General features: G+C 37.4%; 1 protein-coding gene and 1 pseudogene across 2 annotated transcripts; both read left to right on the top strand.

The window, feature by feature from the left end:
* Window positions 1-1,746: 1,746 nt before the first annotated feature.
* On the top strand, window positions 1,747-9,071 carry LOC113108409 (actin-fragmin kinase-like). 2 transcript variants are annotated; one of them, XM_026271531.1, is made up of 9 exons: window positions 1,747-1,841; window positions 1,943-2,093; window positions 6,340-6,538; window positions 6,658-6,740; window positions 7,002-7,080; window positions 7,324-7,370; window positions 7,434-7,554; window positions 7,705-7,885; window positions 8,251-9,071. In XM_026271531.1, exons 3-9 carry the CDS (start codon window positions 6,376-6,378, stop codon window positions 8,834-8,836), a joined length of 1,260 nt encoding a protein of 419 aa, XP_026127316.1. In that variant the 5' UTR covers window positions 1,747-1,841; window positions 1,943-2,093; window positions 6,340-6,375; the 3' UTR covers window positions 8,837-9,071. The 2 variants fall into 2 exon arrangements, with proteins under 2 accessions (XP_026127316.1, XP_026127315.1); XM_026271530.1 differs by lacking the exon at window positions 1,747-1,841 and having other exon boundaries at window positions 1,874-2,093.
* Window positions 9,072-11,193: 2,122 nt separating this feature from the next.
* LOC113108410 (inhibin beta B chain-like) lies at window positions 11,194-18,875 on the top strand (annotated as a pseudogene).
* Window positions 18,876-22,479: the final 3,604 nt, after the last annotated feature.

The following is a 22,479-nucleotide window of genomic DNA, read 5'->3' as shown; positions in this document are numbered from 1 at the left end:
TGAAGACATATTTTCATTTATAAAGACCTATATAAAGTGTAAGAAAAAGTGTTGTATCCTAAATTAGTAGGCTGGTGCCCCCTATTGTTAAACATTAAATAGCCTAAATCAATCATAATGTATGAGTTAACGAAAACCAAAACTGATTAACAATTTCACATATAGACAAGTAACAATATCAAATGTAGACACTTTATAAACAGCATGCCAGTTTGTTTGAATCAACTACCGAAAATGAAGTACTTGTTGGGCTTGTCTTGTAAGGAGGTGTTCTGGTTACAGGAGAAGTCTTCTGAGGAAACTGAAGCTGGAGATGACTGCCTAAAGTAAACAATCATTTCTTTTGTTTTACATTATGAAATTGTTGGCTCTGCAGCACAGCGTACGGATTTGTCACAACCTCTCATCTGTTTAATTAAAGGCTAAAAACACAGTTTTGAAGAGTTCTAGTGTTGTGAGTGGATGAGGTTTGCTCAAGGAGACTAAGTGAATCTGATAGTCAGGGAGTCAGTTACAGAGTGTGTATTAAGTCCAAGTATGAAGTATTTTCTCACAAGTGTCTTAAGTATGATGGTGTTGAATTAAGAACTTTAATCAGTAACCAGCATTATGACATGTGCCTTTATTATGCAAGCTTGAGAGGGCCAGGTGGATGACCCTCTTAATCATCCACTCTGGAGTGGCTCAGTAGGCATTATGCATAGGCAAGAAAACATCTGCATTCTAAGGCCTCTTGGTTGTTGAGTAATTGTGTGGCTACTACACCACCATCTTACTGAAACAGCACGTGACAAATTAAACATACAGTACTCGTCCTTGCACATGGCAAGTTTCAACATGTTTGTATTCCTTTTTCTACATGTTCTCTCATTTCTGGAGTAACTGCTATGCAAGGAAACAGAAACTCAGTAGAAAGACTTTTGTGTATTATGCGTAACCTAAAACATACATATTTGACATAAACATAACCTAAAACATTATTTCCTCTTGCTCTTGTAGGGCCAAAGACATGTGATAGAAGTTCAGTGATTAACGCTGCTGGTTAAAGTAACTATATTAAAAAAATCCCTCAGGCTGAAAATGGACATCACTAAGTTCACTGAGTGTTATGTCAGTACTTGCAGTCAGCACTTAGAAACATCAGTGAATTCTCTAATTTGGAATGTGTCCTGTTTATGAATCATGCTGTTGAATATTCAGAGTTTTTTGAAGAAGCAATACCAAGTACCTCCTATAGCCAGTAAATCTTTAATGTTTTCAGCAATTTTACAAGTTCTAATTTTTACACAGCTTCAGATAAAAGCTTTGAATAAATTATATGCAAAATATAAATAGGATATATAAATAATAGGCCTAAAAAAACTAAAGAGCTGGGTAGTAACTAATTAGATGTAATCTGTACGTAATCCGATTCCAAAAACTAAATTCATGTAATCAGATTAAATTACATTTTAAAATACTTAAAATCAGTGTACAGTTAGCCTACTTTTTTATTGATGACATATATTCATAGCAATTAATTATTCATAAATAATGATTTGATTCTCCCTAATTCTTTGTCATATTTTATTTTTTTCTTACTTGACATGCAGTTTAACAAAACATTATTTTTAGTAAGTGTTTTATTTTGATTGATGTTTATTTTAAAATAATTTATTTTACATTTTTATGATTTAATTGATTATTAGCTTTTCATTAAGCTCACAAACCCCCTACAGGTCCTTCAACACACCCCAGTTTGGGAAACCTTTACCACCCCGACTCACCCGCGATTTACGCCCCTGTTAACAACAATTTTTATCATGTAACGTTCATTTGGAATCAGTAACGGACTGCAATTTGTAAGTAATCTACCCAGCTCTGAATACAAACGTGCTTAGCGTCGTGCCGGGGAGTTTTGTTTTAAATGTGGGAGTATTTATAGTGTTGTGTTCGGTTACAGTCAGAGACCCCTGAGAGAGAAGCAGAGTCACAGATGATCCTTCTTCGCCCCTCCTTCTCATGTACTGGCACTGGCAGCTAAACCCATCACCATCGTTTATGTTTTCAATGAAGACCAAGGGAGGGCAGACATTCTACGACGATTTTGAGCGGTAAGGAGTTTTAATAACACATTTATTAACAAACTCAGTCTAAACGGTTATATTACAGTCAGCAGAAATAACAAACTCTCGCGCTTCTGTGTTTTGAGGACATCTTTCAACCGCTCGTTGCTTTCAAGTTTTGAAGCAGTTCTTCCTCGCGGTCATGTGACACTGTCGGGACTTTCTTCAACATGAAAACTCACATAAAAACTTCTTATGGTTCAAGTAAACAGCCTACTCAGCGACCGCAGTAAAGCGATTAGGTAGCAGTGTTTCTTAACGTTACTTTAATATGCCCATTACAAATACGAATGATTGTAACGTTAGCTATAACGGGCTACGACCAGATCAGCTTAGGGCGTTTAACTTACGTTAAAATCATACTGTGGTGAGCAACGTAAAACTAAAACTTAAAAAAGGCCGACAAAGGGTAACGTATAATATTTTTGCATTACTGTATACTGTATGTAAAATAACGTTTACTTGGTTACTAAATGTTTACCAAATACTACTATTCCCTCATTATGTGTCACCATGTCACATTTTGGTTGTAGATGTAGGCTATGTGATGTGTGCATGTTGGAAGAGATTTTTTTAACAGTTCAAATTTGAAAATAAATAAATAAAAATACTTCGTGTAATAAGGCTATGCTGAAAAAGAAATACATTTCTTTTTCAGCATAGCCTTATTACACAAAGTATTTTTATTTATTTATTCATATATCAAACCAAAACCAAACACATTCCGATTTAAACAGTAACATGCTAGGACAAGTATCCCGCAAACTTTTGTTATTGTCTGTAAACAACAGGAAATTACATTTGTGTCCCATTCAGTTGGTAAAAGTATATATTTGTTCTAATTCTTTATGTGTGTGCAGTACACCCCTTCTGAATAAATGCAAAATATGTATTTTCTTAATGATTACTAATACAATTCATGGAAAGATGTAAAAAAATAAATAAAAAATACACTCAATTAAAAGTATATTTGCCAATTTTGTTAACATTTTTAAATCTTTTTTTTTTTTTGTTATGATGTCATCAAATTTCTTAAAGGGGTAATATGATGTGATTTCAATGTTTCCTTTCTCTTTGGAGTGTTACAAGCTCTTGGTACATAAAGAAAATCTGTAAAGTTTCAAAGTCTAAAGTATCAAATCCAAAGAGATATTCTTTATTAAAGTTAAGACTTGTTCACGCCCCCCTAAAATGCCTTGTTTAATCACGCCCCCACATGTCTATGTCAGTGTGTGGGAAGATTTGCATAACAACACCCAAATGTTCACGCAAAGAAAGGAGGCATAACTTTTATTCTTGCTGTAGTATTGTTGCCACTGCAGCCATGCTGTGGAGATGCTGTGTGTTTCTTTGCGAAAGCGAAACTACTTTGGCCTTCCAAAAGAGGGCGATATCCTCTTCATCATGCCTACACTTGTACAAACTAAAGGCTCCTGGAGGCACCTTTTGGGGTTCTTCACTTTGCCACAGTGGAGGAGCCCTCTGTAGAACCTCTAGGCTCCATTCTAAAAGGGGTGGTTTTCTAAGGAACTTTTAACAGTTCCTGGAGGAAACATTTTATTAAGAATGGCCAATAACCACCTTGGGTGCTCCAAGGCACCATTTCCCTAATTTCAGTTCTTTAATATTCACACCCACATCCCCCTACAGTTTATTTTTCCTGCAATTGACATTTTTAATAATTACAAAAGAAAAAAACAAAACAGAAAAACTAAGACAAATAATATAAAATGTTTATTGATAAACAACAACATTATCCATAGTTTCTAATAAATAATCACCTTAAATACTCAGTACCGCACATCACAATCCCATTCATGGAAACATCAGTGTTAATACCGTTACAAAAAATAAAACATTTACATATTGACAAAACTGTAAACAAATAAATGGGACTCAAATATCTTAGAACTATAAAAATAAACATTTCATGTACCTAAAAAATAGTACAGTTTAAATTAATAAATTAAATTACAAATTTAATTTAAATTGCTCGTACAGTTCAATCAATAGTAAAAAGAAATTTCCTGTTCTAAATGGAGGTCACTGATTGGGAAAATTCACACACACAATTTTAAGAAATAGTTAAGCCTCAAGATAGCTGTATGTAGCTTTAAAAGCCTTCTTCACATTTCCAGGTTTCTCAGCAGCGGAAGTTGTCATAGTTGGGTAAACTTTGAGAGCAGTGAATGGGAGAGTACCACAAATATGTGTTGCATTCACATTTGCTCAAATAGCAAAAGAAAAACTCTACGATAGCATTTTCACAACTTTCAATCAAAGGAAAAAAATGACGGACTGATAACAGCAGTCAGAAGAGAGAACAATGTCAAATTTAGAATACCTCCCAAATGATCCCAAAATGCAAATTTTGTAATTTGATACAAATGTGATATAATACAAAGTATAGTGTTATAAATGTACATAATTTTAAAAAAAAAAGATTGTGGGCAATTCTAAATACCGTGGATAATTATACTTATAAATTATTCCCAATTTGGGATGCATTTGAAGAATACTTTTCCCATCAACTGGTCAAAATGCAAGACACCGCTTTATGCTGCTTGAAAGACGTGTGCGCTCAGATGTAAACAAGCATGCATGAGAAGCACATGGGGGAACACATGAAAGACATGCTAAAAGAAAGCACATTCACTCTCTGACAGCAGGTGGCGCTAACCTACAGAAAATGCAGCCATTACCCTGGAAACCCCATAAATGAAGTAGCTGCTACTTTTAAAAAGATATAATTAGCCATTCAGATTTGTGGATTTGCTATGGTGTTCCTCACAGCGGCAAATACTTAAATATTTAGACTTAATAGGATATTCATTTTCAAACTTCATCTTCAAACTTTAATCGGGAATACAACATGCCCTAGATATTGTTTGAAAGTGTTTTGATTCTTTTTGTTCATTCACACATTACATTAAGGCTTCATTAGTTAACATTAGTTAATTCATTAGTTAACATTAGTTAATTCATTAGTTAACATAAACTGCCAATGAAAAATTCTTCTGAACATTCATCAATCTTAGGTATTCCAATATCTAATAACACGTTGTTAAAATAGAAAGTTGCAACCGTGTTATTTAATGAGCCAACATGAACTAAGACTTGTATTTTTTTTTAACAAAGATTAATAACTTCTGTAGCAAATGTAGCTATAGTGCATTAACTAAGGTTAACTAATGAGGTCTTATTGTAAAGTGATACCTATTGGTCTTTATAGTTCCTTTGCACTTTAATCTGTGCAAAACGTTTAACTTTATATGTTATTCTTTATTGTATTTAAATATTCAGTTATTTTTGTTATAAGAAAAAAGTTATTAAATCTATTATACTGTATTATGGCCACTTTTACCGTGATAAAAGTATTAGCGATTAATCGCAACATGAAAATGTGATACATGCATATCGCTAGTTGCAAGGCCATTGTTTTTTTTTGTTTTTTTCTGCATTACTTTTGCTGTGTTTTCACACTTAGAACAATGATTTGGCATTCCTCTTGTACTATTGTCCTCTTTTGTGCTAAACAGGAAGTACCCTGACAGTTCTCTCCCAATTGGTTCTATTGTTGTCAGCATTAAGTCTGGGAATGATTGAGTGTGTACTAATATATCCCTTTCAATTGTCAAAAGCTTCTCTTTAAAGGTTTTGGTTCAAGAGAATCTACTCCTTTTTTGCAACATTTAATACTAACATTTAATAGTCACTTTAATAAGAAAGTGCTTCCTTGCTTTGTTCTTTTTCGGAATAATTTTGACATGCTGCTTTGGTAATCGACCAAGTAGATTTGCTGTAAAATTATATCTCTAAAGAATTTGTTAAGTTTCAGGGGGTTGTATACTGTATATATAAATCACACAGTAGATGGCAACAAGTAACTGAGTGATTTGTGAGTCAAATCATTTATTTTGTTGAGTCATTCAATCAGTTCTGTAGCTCTATTTTTATTGGGGAAATAGACAAAATAGCAATATTGTGTCTAAATGAAATTTTTTCCATAACTTGTGTATTATACTGTATGCAATAATTTTTAATTATAGGGTTCATAATCTGCAGTGTTGTTTACTAGAAATACTTGCTTTCTGGGTCAAATATTTGCTTATCTCTTACCTAATATATTACTTTACTCCATAATAAAAACTTCTTTCATTGCAATATTCTTATCTGCTGTTTCTGTACTATTCTAGGAAGTATTGATGTATTTCACGCTTGCTTTTCTTCACAGAGATTAGCCAATGCATGAGACTCTCAGAGCCTCAGCATGAACCAGGGGAGCAGTGCTTGTTTGTGGACCTCAGTGCCTCAGCACTGCCCTGCACCATGTGATCGTTACAAGCATGCATCTTGTGCCCACAGAGGCTATGTTTACGTACTAAGTGGCAGAGAAAGACACTTGCTGAGAGATTTTTGGAAATATAATGTGGGTAAGTCATTGTTATTTATCTGCGGCAGCCTGCTTCTTTGTACAGTTGTACTAGTTATTGCATAGTGTATGATTCCTGCTGCATTGACTATAATTTATGGAAAATGTATATATTTTCAGTATGTGACAAGTGGGCCGAGCTTCCCTGTGATAGTGAAGAAGCACCTGAAGAACTGGAGGAGCACACAATGGTAGCATATCAGGTAATTGCAATAAATTCACAATTCATTCATTCCATGATTTTCAGTCCATGTAAATCATCCACTGCATTCCAAGTCCTCCACAAATGGCAAGTATATATACTTCAGTATACAAAAATTGCCAAAAAAACAAACAAACAATGTTATACTTTTTAAAAGGGTCATATCATACAGTATATATTTGATTATTTCCACATTAAGTCAAAAATATTTTCACCAAAAAAAAAGAAATCAAAAAAATTAATTCATCATTTCTCTTTCTAGGGATTTCTTTATGTCTTTGGAGGAATGCAAGATTCATCTTATACTAAATCAATAATGCCTCTTTGGGTGTTTGATACAGGTATTTTTATTTCATTTTTTTAAAAAGTCGGAGACCATCAGAAAAAAAAAGTATTTTTTTAATGCAAAATGTACTTGAATTTTTATTAAAATTTCAGTTAAAACCTTTTCTATGGAATATAGATAGATAGACAGACAGACAGACAGATAGATAGCACTTATGCTGCAGGAACACAGATTGTGTTTTACTACACTGTAATATGCCACTTTTTCGTTCACATCTTCAGTTTTATATTCTTTGCAGTAAAAGATTCCTGGATTAACTGGAAAACAGGGAGTGAAACTTTACAGGTAAACATCTTTTTTTTTTCAGCTGAAAGGTGATCCTTTTATTATAGTGAACTGTATTTGTAGGGAGTGACACCAGCAAACAGAAAGGGGCACAGTGCTGTCATTTTTGGGTCATCTATGTATGTCTACGGTGGATACATTGATATGAGAGGATCAACAAAGGAATTCTGGAAATTTGATTTTGGTGAGTATTATCACATAGCAGTGGATTTATGGTTTTTCTAAAACATCTTCTAAGACTAAATATGTATTTGAAAAGGTGTAGCATTTCTGTATGATGTACTGTGCATATTGCTAAATGACCTTGCCAAATAATTATATTTCTGCATGTTAGATTCCAGAGTGTGGTCGCTCCTAAGCAGTGTAGAAGGAGGGCCTGGTCCCAGACATGGTCACTCAGCTATGACATACCAGGACTCTATGTACCTTTACGGTGGCCTGCAGGGCCTGAGGGAACAGAAGGACCTGTGGAGCTGGAGTTGTGCCAGTCAGATCTGGAGCTGCATCAATTTCCAGTCAGCTTCTTTATTAACATCTATCTATCTATCCATCCCATTGTCAAATAAGTAACAGATTTGGCCCAACTTTGCAAAGTTTATAACTACAAACATTTGAAAGATATTCCGAGTTTTGTTTGATGTAATTAGGAAGTTTTTATCAGCTGAATGGTCATTCTGACAGCACCTATTCATTGGTGAGCAAGTAATGCAATGCTACAGTGCATTTCTCCAAATCTGTTCTGATTAACAAACAAACTCATCTACATTATAGAAGTCCTGAGGGTGGTTTCATTTTCAGCAAATGTTAGTTTTTGATTGAATTATTCCCCCTTCAGACACGCACTTAAACACTAACACTTCTGTGATCTCTTACTCTGCAGTTCAGGTCCTTCCAGGCTGGTTGGTCACTCTGCTGTATTGTTTAAGGACAGCATGCTCATCTTTGGTGGTGGGGAAACCCAGAGCTCTCCTCAGAGCAGCTTGTGGAGGTTCAACCTGACAACAAAAACCTGGAAGAAGCTAGGATTGTTGCCTGGATCCCCCTCTCTGTGCCGGATCCATCACTGCAGCATTGGCATAGGCCAGAGTTTCCAGCCAACATCACCAAACAGCATTTATTTAAGAAAAATTCCCAACTCGCACAACATCTATAACCAGCTAAGACCATTTAAGAACAAGTGCCAACCATCCCGCGCCAGTTTACAAGAGCCCTGTATTGAGCTCCAGACTTTCCACATGGACAGAAAGAAGTATTTGTCAGATTTAAGTATTGCAGTGACAGACACTAAGCTGAAAGGAACCTGTTACACCCAGGAGGCTATTAGCGAGAAGCGGAATAGTGGTGACCTGGCAGAAGAAACTGAGGATGCCATGTTTCTACATATGCCTGACTTGCTGTTAGTCCTGGGAGGTAAACCTCTACAAGGATCACAAGTGATTTCAGTCTGGCATATGACAATGGCATAAATCTGTTTTTCTTTTTTTTGTGCATTCTACTTTCTCTGTGAGAAATGAATGGCCTTTAGCAACAATACCTATCTATATCCTGTGGGAGAACAATTGAATTCAGTCGTATACACACATTATACAGTGTCTGTAATTATTTCCTTGACTGAAAAGCACCAACTAGGGCTTTTATTTACTTCATTATATGTCATATTATTTTACTATGTATCAAAATTTTATATTAAAGAATCTTCACTTAATGTGAAATAATGGTCAAAACTGCTCGAGTGAATTTAGGAATCAATTTGTGTGTGTTTTGTTAGATCCATGTATATCGCTGTCAGAACACGTTCATTTCCCTGCCTTTGCATTGTTTCAGGATAACTGCACTCAAATAGGTGAATAAGTAATGCATTACACGAGTAATGTGTAATCCATTAGCAACAATCAAAAATGTGAGCCAATGTTACAACCAACACTAGACTGTATTTATTTTTGGATTGCTAAACAAAAGTCATCTAACAGGTTTTTGAAACCGATATGGATAGAAAACTACATTTGTAGCATATTCAGCTCATATTGTAGCTCACAAAAGATGCAATCAAAACCAACAAGCCAATCTAATAATATGTAAATGCTGTGAAAAGTCTTGACATAGTAAATGCAGCAAGTTATTTTTTCTATATATAATAAGAAGGAAACAAATAGATAGAGTGCTTGTAATCACTACTTGTTAAACACTGACCTGTACTTACATATCACATGCATGAAGTGTTTACTGCCACTGGAGGGCGACAGACTTCACGCTACTCTAAAATTCAACAAATGCACAGATATACATAAATTTACCCAACAATCTCCTTAACACATCTGATTTATTCTAATCTTTATTTGTTTATTTGTACATTGGAACAAAAGAAAGAAATATATAGTTCACATCTGTAGACTAAACAGATACTTACCATCATCAGTATCCTTTATATAAAAATGTTCCATTATGAAAATAATATTTTCCCATGGAAAGACAGTCAAGTCACAGAAGTTTCAGAAGAACTGAACACATGACAGGGGTCATAATACAAAGTGTCCTTTTAAATTGTATTTAACTGCATTCTGTAGAAAATTAATTGTTATTTTAGGACAAACCACACATATATAGCTAAAAAAATTATATATATATATATATATATATATATATAAACTGTGGTTTGTTCACTTTAGACTGCAAAACTGGTATAGAGGTTGTATCTTCAGAAAAGTGGCACATACATATTCTTAACAAAAGGTGCTCTCTTACCCAGTCTGTTTAATGCTGCAGAGAGGCAGCATAAATACACAAGAACTACAATTGCAAAAAAATAAATTATAAATAACGTTTTAAATATTTGTATTTTAATTAGGCTACAGAAACCAAACCCATTAAAATATTAAGTTGTATATTATAATTAAATATAGACCTAATATTCATGATGATATATATGAATACTACAGATTTTATAAGACACAATTATTAAAGACTTTCCATGAGAAAGAAAGAATCCCAAAATTAAAATGTGCCACTCAAGATAGATGTGCTCATAGAAGATGCCCAGAAAATGTAACGTGTATTTATTTTGTTGAAGCGATAGAGGGCGTCAGATCACTTCAGAAAAAAGTCGCCAATGCACTCCTCCTATCCGCAGTAAAAAAAAAAAAAAAAAAAAAAAAAAAAAAGTCGATTAATAGCCTACTGCAGGGGTTCTCAACCCTCTCCATGACGTAGCCCCAGGGCTGCACGTTTTGTGTGTCTCTCTATATCTGACACACCCACTTCAGGTCTTGCAGTCTACAATAATGAGCTGATGAGTTGAATAAGGTGTGATAAATGAGGGAGACATACAAAATGTGCAGGACAGGGGGTACTCCAGGACAGGTTTGAGAACCAGTGGTGAAATATACTGGCAAACAAAGCGACACCTGAGAGAATTTCTTAAAACAAGTCGCAAAAGCGCCTGCATAATTGTATTAATCATTACAGAAACCGGTCTGAAATGAGTGACTATGAAACCATAAACGTTTTGCTTTGTACGTTAAATAATAATAATAGCTTGATGTGTAAACTAACGTGAAAACAAGTACTGGCAATTGATATTATGCTTCAATGTTTTATTATGCTTCTTGAAAGAAACCGATTTCCGTTGTGTTATGAAAGCCCCGCAGTCTTGTGTTTTCACAATGAAAAAAGTTGATGTTAAATGTCTCTTACGTGTCACACACAGATCCAGCGGTCATGCTCGCTCGCTCCCCCCTTTTTTTTTTTTTTTTTTTTGGACTGATGCGGCTCTGTGAGCGTAACCTGTTTAGCGCATAATCTCTCACTCGCAGTTGGTCGAGCGTCCCACGTGGTTTGAACTATAAAAAAGTTTCAGCGCGAGGTGCTTTAGTGTCGTGATTACACGAGAGAAAAGACCAAAGGACAACATCTCTCCCGAGGCTGAAGACATACGCGAGAACATACACCATTCACAACACTATTACTGAGAGAAGAGGAGCACGAGCTATTGATATCCGGTGGAAAGACAAAGAGTGACATTTTGTCTTCAAACAAGAAAGGTTTTTCTTGACTACACTGACCTTTAAAGGAATAACTCACAAGATTAGTAACCGGTTTGTTTTGATTCTTCACGCGCGTCCATTTGTCAGTTCCCTTGGAGATGCGGAGACTTTTCGCGCTTTTAACTAGCGTCAATAAAGACTGACGGTTTCGCGACTAGCCCTCATTATTACTCAATGTGTTTACTGGGCGATAAAACACACACTTTCTGTGAACGTCTCACAAAAGTGACCGCGAGCATGATGGTGAATGGGCATCTGTCTAAGGAGGTTGTTGGAAGTACAACTCTGTCCTGTTTATAGGTCAAATTGTTTTACGGTAGGGATTCATGAACTGATTTGTTTGTTGTATGGACACGTTATTTAAGAAAATGAGTATTCCCATCCTCTCTGTAACCTGTTTAATGGCTTGCATACTCTCAGTTCAGTGTAGTCTGGGAGCTGAGACTGTGTCTCAGGAGTCTCAGTGTGCCTCTTGTGGACTCGGGCATCCGGATGATTCGGGCCGAATGGACACAGACTTTCTGGAGGCGGTTAAAAGGCACATATTGAACCGACTGCAGATGAGAGAGAGACCAAATATCACTCATCCCATTCCCAAAGCTGCCATGGTAACGGCGCTTCGCAAACTTCACGCGGGTAAAGTTCGAGAGGACGGGGGGGTTGAAATTCCCAACTTTGATGGACACGCTGCCCACAACGAGGTGCAAGAAGAAACGTCGGAAATAATCAGTTTTGCCGAGTCAGGTGTGTACAAGATCGAGAATATTCCATCTTCCAGAAATGTTGACAATCTATTAGTTAACTTAAAATAATTATATTTAAGCATATTTTATATTTTGCAACATCTGCATAATGTCACTACAGCTGAGCATAATTAAGCATACAAGTACAAATTATTAACTTAAATTTATGGAGTAAATTTATTTTTTGGGTGTTTGTTCATTTATCACAAAACATGTTTGGAATACACAAGATGTACAAATATTACAAGTCAAATACATAATTTACTGGTCAGAAAGCCTACTTTGTTTCCAAAGTATTAGCAATAGTGTCAGTAAACGATGACTACATTGTGTACTTTAGTAAGCTGTGAATTTAGTGGGGTCAGTTCCGATACCTATTGAGATGCCTACTGCCTTCATAAGCAGCATCCGAACAGAGAGGGGACTTCATAAATCAGTGGTTTGATAAACTTCACATATTTTCCAGTTCCATCTTTTGTATTATTTATGAGTGTGTGTGTGTGTATGTGTGTGTATATATATATATATATATATATATATATATATATATATATATATATATATATATATATATAGATCTGATGACCTCAATAAGGATTGATCAATGTTTCTTTCTGCGAATGTAATACAGTAAATTAAGTTGGTCTTTAAGGGTTAATGAGACCTACATCCTTGATCTGATATTTTATGTAACTGGAGCAATTAGAACAAATCATCCCCTCTTAACATATAATTAGATATGCTGACAGAAAATAAGTAATTTGTCAAATTATGACCTTTGCTAGGTGGTTGTTGAGGCAATTAAAATCCTAAAACTTCCCAGGGAACGCCAAGATAGCATAAAAAACTGGCAATCAAAGTATTACAGATAATTTGTTAATAAGAGGGCAAGAACATTATCATGCCTTTTAACAGACAATTCAGCCATAAAATAATTTGTTAAAACCAATAAAAACGAATGCCTTTTATTATTTTTTTTAAAGTACACATTTCTTTGAAGTGATTACAGTTTTTCCATGGTCATGAACAAACTGGAAATATGAGGTCTAAAAAATTTTATATAATCAATGTAAATTAAATGTTATATATATATATATATATATATATATATATATATATATATATATATATATATATATATATATATATATATACACACACACACATATATAAAATAAATACAATACAATACTTATGCAGCAACCCTGAATGCTGGAGTAAGTCATGAAACTTCATTGGTCAAAAAGGATGGGAACTGATGAAACTCTGGGTTTCATTTGAATAACCAGTTCATCAATTATAAATCTATGGTGCAGTTCAATTTGCAAGAGAATGTATGGAAATAAACACTGATAACATTCTGCACCTTTTTAATGATGTCATTAAGCCATCAATGTAAGTTTCTAGAATATGGTCATGCAGAATAAGATATTAATATGTGCTAATAAGCAACTAGCTACCAGTGAATAGTGTTCCTTAATCCAGTTTTGTATATAGACAATCATAATCTATCAGAATTATCAGGAAGGACAGAGGAAAAGCAGATATGCCAACATTATAATTGCTTTTTTTTTTTTAAATAGAATTTTCCAATATCTCAGTTTGACACATTTAAGCTTGTAAAACTGGCTTCTTTATCTTCCAGTCTCACACACTGTGCAGCACAATTAGCTTGGACATTATCCGAACTTCTTGCTCCAATAAGAAGGATCTGAGCGCACTCATGACAGTGCAACAAAAGAAGGCAATTATTGAGAGAGTACTGTGCGTTCTTGCTAAACCCAATATGTCAACATTGGGAACAAAAACAACAAAAGAAAACAAAAGAAATCACTCAGAATAATGCATGAGACATTTGAGTCGTTGTGGGTGACGGAGAGGCTGGGGTGCGGGCATGGCCTTCTTATATCCTACTCTGAAAATGCATTTCAAATATCAAAGCTCGACCAGGCCTCTTTGCAGTGTCCCCTTTTATTCACCACACCTTTGAACCAGTGAGCAGCAGTGCATCATGATACTGGCTCTCTGGACCCCCATCTGCCTCAAGGCCAGCTGGCCCTAACCCCTCAAGTGAAGGCCGCCAGCCAGGGTATAGCATTAGGACAACCCTAGATCCATTCTGCTGAGGTACAAAAAGAGGAATTTGTGAAGTATGCAATGTGCAAATCACTGCAGCAGCAGGCATTTGGGTTGCCTCATGTGTTGCATGCTCTTCTGTGCTGTTATATGGTATGACCGCAAGCCAGAAGGTGGCTCCTATCTGGCTCCATGCTTTAGGAGAGCAATGAGAAGAGGGCTGCCAAGGTACAGGACAGGATGGCTGCCAATTTTAGGTCTCTATTGACACTGTCCTATGGGCCATTTCAGAAGTATTTGGTGTCCCGTAGCCACAGGAGCGGAGCGGTAGATGCTCGCTTCTCATTTGTCAGTGTAACCATTCTGACTCCTTGAACTCTTCTGGACCAGTTCAGCACGGGGTATTAAGACTTCATTATTAGACATTATTCGGCATGACACAGTGGCCATAAGGTCAAAGAGCCAAACTGAATCTTTGAAAATGGAAATCTTTGTTTTTTGACATTTGATCCAAGCAAGGAAATTTGACCCTGTAGTGCTAACTGATTGGCAGACAGTCAAAATCTAATCAGGCAGCAGGCCATGGTCTTGATCTTATTGATCTTCAACAAGCAGTTCACATTAAGCATTTAAAGCATGAGAGCAATCTACAGAAACAAAGCTAACGCCCATTTTGTCAAAAGTGCATTTGCCCATGCTCTATTTGACAAGACAACAAAATAAAAATTTCAGCAAACTAAAAATACCTACGGTATGCATAGCTAAAATGAATATTTGTCAAGTTGCATACCTTTGCACAGAGATGATAAAAGTTAAACAGCCAGAGGGAACCACAGGATGCAGTAGAAGCAAGCAAGGTAAACAAACTCAAACTAGTAAAATATAAAATCTTAGACGTTTTTGAAGTGTTCCACAAATCATTTGTTTCTATGCAAATATGTTGAAAATTCAAATGTAGAAAAATGTTGATATTTATGGGGATAAAGTATCCCACCACACTGACAACATCCCTGTTCACACAGCCTTGGAAAAATGCAGAGTGGACAAAGCCTTGTTTGACTAGATCCACTTTAAGCAGGAGTTGTTGAGACAGGTTCTGAAACACTTGAGCACATGGCCATACAAGTATATTTGTATCCAGGGGGCATATAAAGGCAGGTACTGAGGTAAAATTGTGGAGTAATCAGTTTAGTGAATGTGTTCCCTATCATCATAGGACATACTTGTTCACACCTGACACCTCTCCAGGGCTTGATTCTCCGTCACTGATGAACTCTGACTGTGTGTGTGCACTGTGGGATATAAAGGGCCGGGTTCCCAGCAAAATGAGTCTTGACAGCCTTGTTAAAAAGAAACAGCACTGCTTGTCACCAACATATGCATTTGAATGATGGTCTTAACTAGGTATCTTAACTAGCTTAACCTGAATTTTCTTTTTTTTTTGGTTAAAAACACCCTCACCTGAAAAAATCAGCTAATAATATTATACAGCTAGAATAACTATAACAACATTTTGAAAGTTGATAGCATACTGTAAGATGCAGATATTTACTGGTTGATTTGTAGCTTTTTAACATGCTTTCAAGTCTTTTCAATCCAGAGAGTGCATATGTGACTACTACTGTATGTGAGTTCAGGCTGTCAACTGAAGAAGCCACCCTTTGTAGCAAGTTGTTGACATTAAACCAAACTAATCTGTTGGCAAACATGGTTTTACTGTTTCAAACCCTGCCAATATTAAACAGTTCTGGCATTCCAATCAGGATTACAGTGAATGTGATTCATGTGCAACTTTCAGAGTCACAAGTGAATTTCAAATTTTCTGGGTGGTCAAAAAATAATTACAATCAAATTACAACAACAACAACAACAAAAAAAAACAAACTCTGTATCTTGGACTTTCTAAATACAATTCGCTACACAGTTGCATTTAGAAACTGGCCAGTGTGATGTCAATGCCTCATCATGTGTCTAATTTTAAGGGCACACGCTCAATGCTAGGCTGTGCCACAGCAGTCTCCTAATACCTCTTGCAATGCATTGTGTTGTCAGTCTTTCGGCTCCAGAAGCTCTGGGTTTTCACAGTTCTCCCTGTGAACTCAATGAACCCCCTGGGGTAAGGCCCACATCCGACCCCCCACCCTTCCACCCGGCCCAACATCTTCAGCCCAAACTATGAGTCCAACTGGACTTGGGCCCAGAACTGTGGCATCTAGTCTATCTTGAAAAGTTAAGTGGTTTATGTCAACGAATGTGGCCAAGGAGAGGTAGTCAACAGCAGAATCACGACCTGTTTGGGCTGAGAAAAGACATAAACAAGCTTCTTTTGTAAGAAAGAGTCGCTACTTGAGAATTAACAAACTTGTTTGTTTTTTTACAGACGATGTGACTCCATCAAAGTCCAGCCTCTATTTCCTGATTTCAAATGAGGGGAATCAGAACCTGTATGTGTTGCAAGCAAACCTGTGGCTATACTTCAAGCTGTTGCCAGGTACTCAGGAAAAAGGACTGCGGCGAAAGGTGACAGTGAGGGTGCGCTCCTATGAGCCAGGCGGACAGAATGTGCACTGGCCCATGATGGAAAAGCGTGTGGAGTTGAAACGCAGTGGCTGGCACACCTTCCCCGTGTCCGAAGCCGTGCGGGAAATGCTTGCAAAAGGGGGTCGTCGACAAGACCTCGACATTCACTGTGAGGGCTGCGAGGCTGCCAATGTTCTGCCCATCCTGGTGGACCCAAGTGATCCCTCACACCGTCCATTCCTGGTGGTCCGTGCCCAGCAGGTAGACAGCAAGCACCACATCCGAAAGCGAGGCCTGGAGTGCGACGGCACCAATGGCGGTTTGTGCTGCCGACAGCAGTTTTACATTGACTTCCGGCTAATTGGCTGGAACGACTGGATCATCGCGCCAGCAGGGTACTACGGGAACTACTGTGAAGGCAGCTGCCCAGCTTTACATGGCAGGTGTTCCAGGCTCTGCCTCATCATTTCACACAGCAGTAGTTAACCAGTACCGCATGAGAGGCATCAGTCCTGGTTCGGTCAACTCCTGCTGCATACCCACCAAACTCAGCACCATGTCCATGCTCTACTTTGATGACGAGTACAACATCGTCAAGCGTGATGTGCCTAACATGATCGTGGAGGAGTGTGGCTGTGCCTGAGAAAAATCCATGTTAAGACATAACACGAAAGCAGTGACAGTCATATTTATGGTCTTTTTGAACCCCATACATATAGATTGTTAATATTTGTGCACTCACAAACTACAATCACACACACGTTTGTGTGTGTGTGTGCATCAAGCAGTAGATCATCAGATGTATGACAGGTGGGTCCTTCTAATCAACAAAAAGGCTTTGGGATGATAAGGGAAAGGGATCACCAAATGGTTTATCTCTAGTTTGCCATTTCTAGACTTAAAAAAAATGGCCCAATATTTTCCTCTCCAACAGCAAAAATTAGACAAACTGGTGTCACCCTTTTGACCCTTTGTACAAGCACTGACATATCTCCTACTTCAGAACACCAGCACTTCAACAGCTAAAGACAATATGACAAATCATTCTAGCTGATATGGAGATTTCCAAATCAGCGCGTGTCATCTTCCCAGTCGTTCCCAGAGGCATTCCCATAGCAATGACTCTAGTTGTCAGCGGCATTGCTAAATCTCTGTTGTGAGGCTTCTACTCAAACTGTAAGCACCTCTGGACAAGAACACCTTGAAACTAAAACCACTTCTGCCGTTCTACTAATAATATGTGCACATCCTGACTGCAGCAGACTGCATAACTAGATCTTGAGGTCTAACCGGTACAGCGCAAACTTCACCGCTTCCTTCATCTGCACACTTCAGTGGCTGACAACGCTCGCAGCAGTGTTTTGTTCTGCGGAGCTGCTTCCATTCTGTCCAGCTGGTTTACAGGGAGTACAGCACTTGCGAAAACTCTCGAAATGCACAATTTAAAGCACTTGCATATTGCAAAGCCTTCAAAAGGGTACATAGAGGTGGACCTACCCTTGCCCTTAGTCCTTTTAATATAAAGTGCCGCACGAACTATGCAATGTAATAATCCTGAAACTATGTCAAACAAATTGAATTCTTCTTTCTGCTTGTCTTTAACTCTTTATCAATACTTGAAATGTGGTCTTTCGCTTGCTTTCCAAAGCGGATGATTGTTACGATGTTTGCACTGAAAAGTTGCGGGATTAGTTAAAAAAAAAAAAAAAAAAAACTGCCATCGAAAATGTTATTTTTGTAGTAAAACTGAATTTTGTGAAAAATGTATTGTACCTAATTAATTGTACCAAAGAGGCCAATATTTTAGCTATTATAATAAGGTGGCAAGGCCATTCCAATATTTGTAAAATAATTATTCATACTTCTCAAGAGGCCTAATAATCAGGGTACAACATTATGGATTCCATTTGTAGCTCTGTCTAATTTTTTTATACTGTGTACAGCAAACCGATGAAACACAATCTCTTCCTGTCTTTAATATTCCAGTCTTCTATTTAATAAGAATTATTTCTTAGCTTGTTACAAAGTCATTTAGTTAAACAGATGTCATCTCTGTACAGATTATGTCAAATAAAAATATTCTTTCTTAAATATTTTGTAACTTTAAAATAAATTCTTACTTTGCATCCTTGTGAACAAGTTGCTTTTCTAAAAAGTGTCAAAACTATAACACATTGTTTACTGCCAGTCCCACTCTTGCATGCATTTAAAAGAATATACAATTTATGGTCACACTTTATTTAAAGGTCCAATTCCCATTGTTAACTTAGACTTTTGCCTCAATGAACTGCTAATTTGCTGCTTATTAATAGTTAGTTCTTAAATTTAAAGTATTGTGTAGGATTAGGTACATAGAATGTGGTCATGCAGAATATGTGCTTTACAAGTACTAATAAATAGCCAATATGTTAATAACAGACATGCTAATAAGCAATTCGTTCATAGTGAGAATTGGTCTCTATACTAAAGTTTTTACCCAATTTTTGTTTTTTTAAGTTAGTCTGTGTATGATTACAAGACAGAGGAAGCAGTCTTGTAACCGCTGCAGTTCTATGCAGTGTTCTGCAAAGCTTGCAAAAGTGCTTGGTTAAGACAATGAGATGAACAGAATACCTGCAACCTCACACAGAGATATCGATCGACAAGATGAGAATATATTTATATATATACACACTAGGTAACAAGCTGAACATAAATGTAATGACTGTGCTCCATGGTTTCAATATTTGTCATTCTTAGTACATTCTTGGCTCGGAGGCAAGAGGGCTCTCACTGCAAACATGTAGGCACAGAGACTAATTATATCAGAGTGGGTCCCCTGGAATCACTATCAAAATGTACCTCCTTTTCTGAGCCCTGGAGGTATAGATCCAAAATGCTGAGATCCCTTGGGCAAACAGAGAGTTAGGCCAGCGCACCTACCAACGGTTGGGGCGTTTTTCTGCTGAATCCTAGTGCAAGCCTAGCAAAACAAGTGCTTTCCAAAACATACCACATAACACAGATAATTACCTGAAGTGTTCCTGTCTTGCATCTGTCAAGAAAGGCAGATACAGTGGTGTGAAAAATGACATGTTTGTAGACGTCTTCTTCAAATGGCAGCACAAGAATGATATGAGTCAGAAGTGACACCCACGTGTAACAAAAATAACTATTCCGGTTTTACTTTCTTAGTTATTCAGTTTGGTTTGTGTATATATGTATTTGTTTGTGTAGGCAGGTGTAGGGGTGTGAGAAACGTACGAGACTTTGGAAAGAAAGTCTCTACAAGGTAGAGAGCTACAGACAGAGCTGTCTTGTCATGTAGCGGAGTGTTAACGGTGCCGACATGACTGCTGGAATGTTAATGACACCATAGCTACGCTCCAGGCAAACTTGTGAAGCCACACACAAGTTAAGAAAACACCTCAAACCATCTTACATGACAAAACGCATACAATTCAATCTATACACACCATCTGAGGTTAACAGGTGTCTTTATTGTGAATAAATCGAATGTATTAGACACACACTTGGCATAATTCGTTATTAAAATGGCAATTATTATAGGCAAGATTTGCTTATAATTTCATAAACCCACATGTGGTTCTACTTGGTTCACATTCACCTGACATATACGCTGTTCAGGTGCAGTGATATAACGCAGCATCTGAAAATATTCCCCAGCAACTCTGCAACTACATATGCCTTGTCCAAATACCCACACACTTACGGTCTTGGCCACTTGAGAGCGTGTTCACACGAAAGGAAGTAAGTGCGCAAGACTGTCCCATATCTTAAAAACGCCAAAGTGCAGTGCCCTTCATGCACACTAAATCCACACTATCTTGAAAACCTCTCCGGAGTGGTATTCAAGGCTTATTGTATCCGATCATGCATCTTGATGTGGAAATAAATCATGGGACTTTTTCCCAAGACCTCGTGAGAGAACAACTCAACTGAACTGTTTAAAAAACGCAATTTTTTAACTCTAGGGGAGTTGGAAAATGAGCCTTTTTTTTTTTTTTTTTTTAACTGAGTGTTCATTTAAATGCTAGTGTATTTTTTTATATACTTTTAATTATTCTTCAAATTTGAAAAACATGCTATTTATTACAAAAAAAAAAACTGCATTTACTGAGGAGCAGCATTTAGACTTTTAATGCATGTGAGACGAAAAGTATGCAGGCCTGAGAGAATCTAAACAAACCTAAAACCGATTATTCTTCCCCCTTTTTACATCAAGTTTAAATGCTGATTGAAATTTCAACCCTAGAATTGACCTGCACAAGGCCTGTGAACTCTCAGAGGGGGATTACAGGCCCGGGTAAAAAGACTTGGGAATGTGAAAGCATGCTTGAGTGGCCCAATGAGCAGAAAGTTCATTAACCTGGCAATCGTCCAACGTCTGCACACCTAAGCAATTACAGACTTAAAAAAAAAACAACAACACTAAATAGATATTGGATTTGTCCTTTAAAGCTCAAGCCTGAATCTAAAATGGATAATTAAACAAAAAGTTCATTCCCAACCATCACGTCGAAGGAAACGCATTTAACTCCACAGGGAAACAACCTAAGGTTTGTCACTCTCCACTTCCCTCCTCCCCTCCGCATTGACCTCTTGACTCCTTGAGCACCAGCGTACATTCAAGCTCACAAAGCTTCCATTTGTGCCGTGGTTCTACCTAGTACTGGCTGGGGGACCAGGGATCAACGAGGGTCACCACTATATGGAAACCTAGGAGAGAGTCGCCACTGTGAACGAGCTGATTTTACAGTGTAAGGCATGAAAAGGGCACACAGTCAATCACCCCTTACCCTCTGTCTGGCAACCAAAACTCATTTCATATCCATCACAGCCAAACAGTATGTTGACATTGGCTTTGCTCTGGCCATTGGCTGAGCTAAACGAGGCTGCTTTGTGGCAGCATTCTGAAGGATGGGATTATTTTAACCTTTGGAGAACGGAAGAAAGACAGAAAGAAGACTTGTACTTGGGGAGTAATTCCCCGCGCGTACGCCACAGTTAAAAGAGCCAAGAGCAAACAGCTGGCCTTTTGTTCAGCCAGGCAGAGTTTCTCCTTGCATTCATGTGACGTGGTGCATGCAAGGACTGAAACCGCTGATGGTGATAGTGACAATGATGAGCACAAGTGAAACTGCAGCACGGCTCTGCCTTCAAGTTCACAGACAAAAGCCTGTGACTCTCTGATCTCACAACACAAGGAAAATATGGGGAAAAATAAGGGCATATTTGGATCGCCGAGAACACTGTGTGTTTGTATGAGGGGGAATTTCCATTGGAGGGGATTTCAGGTGTGGTTGTACATTCATCGCAGGCCACTTTAAAGAGTCATCATGCCTGCGTGGCTCATCACGGCTGACTGATGGCTCATTATTTAGCAGGTGCCTCATTGTTTTCCATTGTTCGGCTTTGGGGGAATTTTATGATTCGATCAAAACAGCGATCCTGAGTGTGGGTGTCTCAAGATGCTGCCGTCTCCATCACGTATTGAAGAAAGAAGACCTTTCTGAGGAGAAACTGATGTCGGAAGAGGCATGTAAGAGAGAAGGGCAGTGGAAAGAGTAGCGGAATGTCGCTCTTGGGTGACACACCTATTGGTTAAAAGGAAGCTAGAAACAAAGACACAAAGACAGAAGGCAACCTGATCAGATGAAAAGATACACACAGGCTTGACATGCTTTTCTATGCTAATGAATGTGGACCGAGTCAATATACAAGATACAC

The sequence above is a fragment of the Carassius auratus genome, chromosome 9 (assembly GCF_003368295.1).
Source record: "Carassius auratus strain Wakin chromosome 9, ASM336829v1, whole genome shotgun sequence".
Taxonomy (NCBI): domain Eukaryota; kingdom Metazoa; phylum Chordata; class Actinopteri; order Cypriniformes; family Cyprinidae; genus Carassius; species Carassius auratus.
The sequence above is the reverse complement of the archived record's forward strand: the minus strand, read 5'-3'. Positions and strand labels throughout refer to the sequence as shown.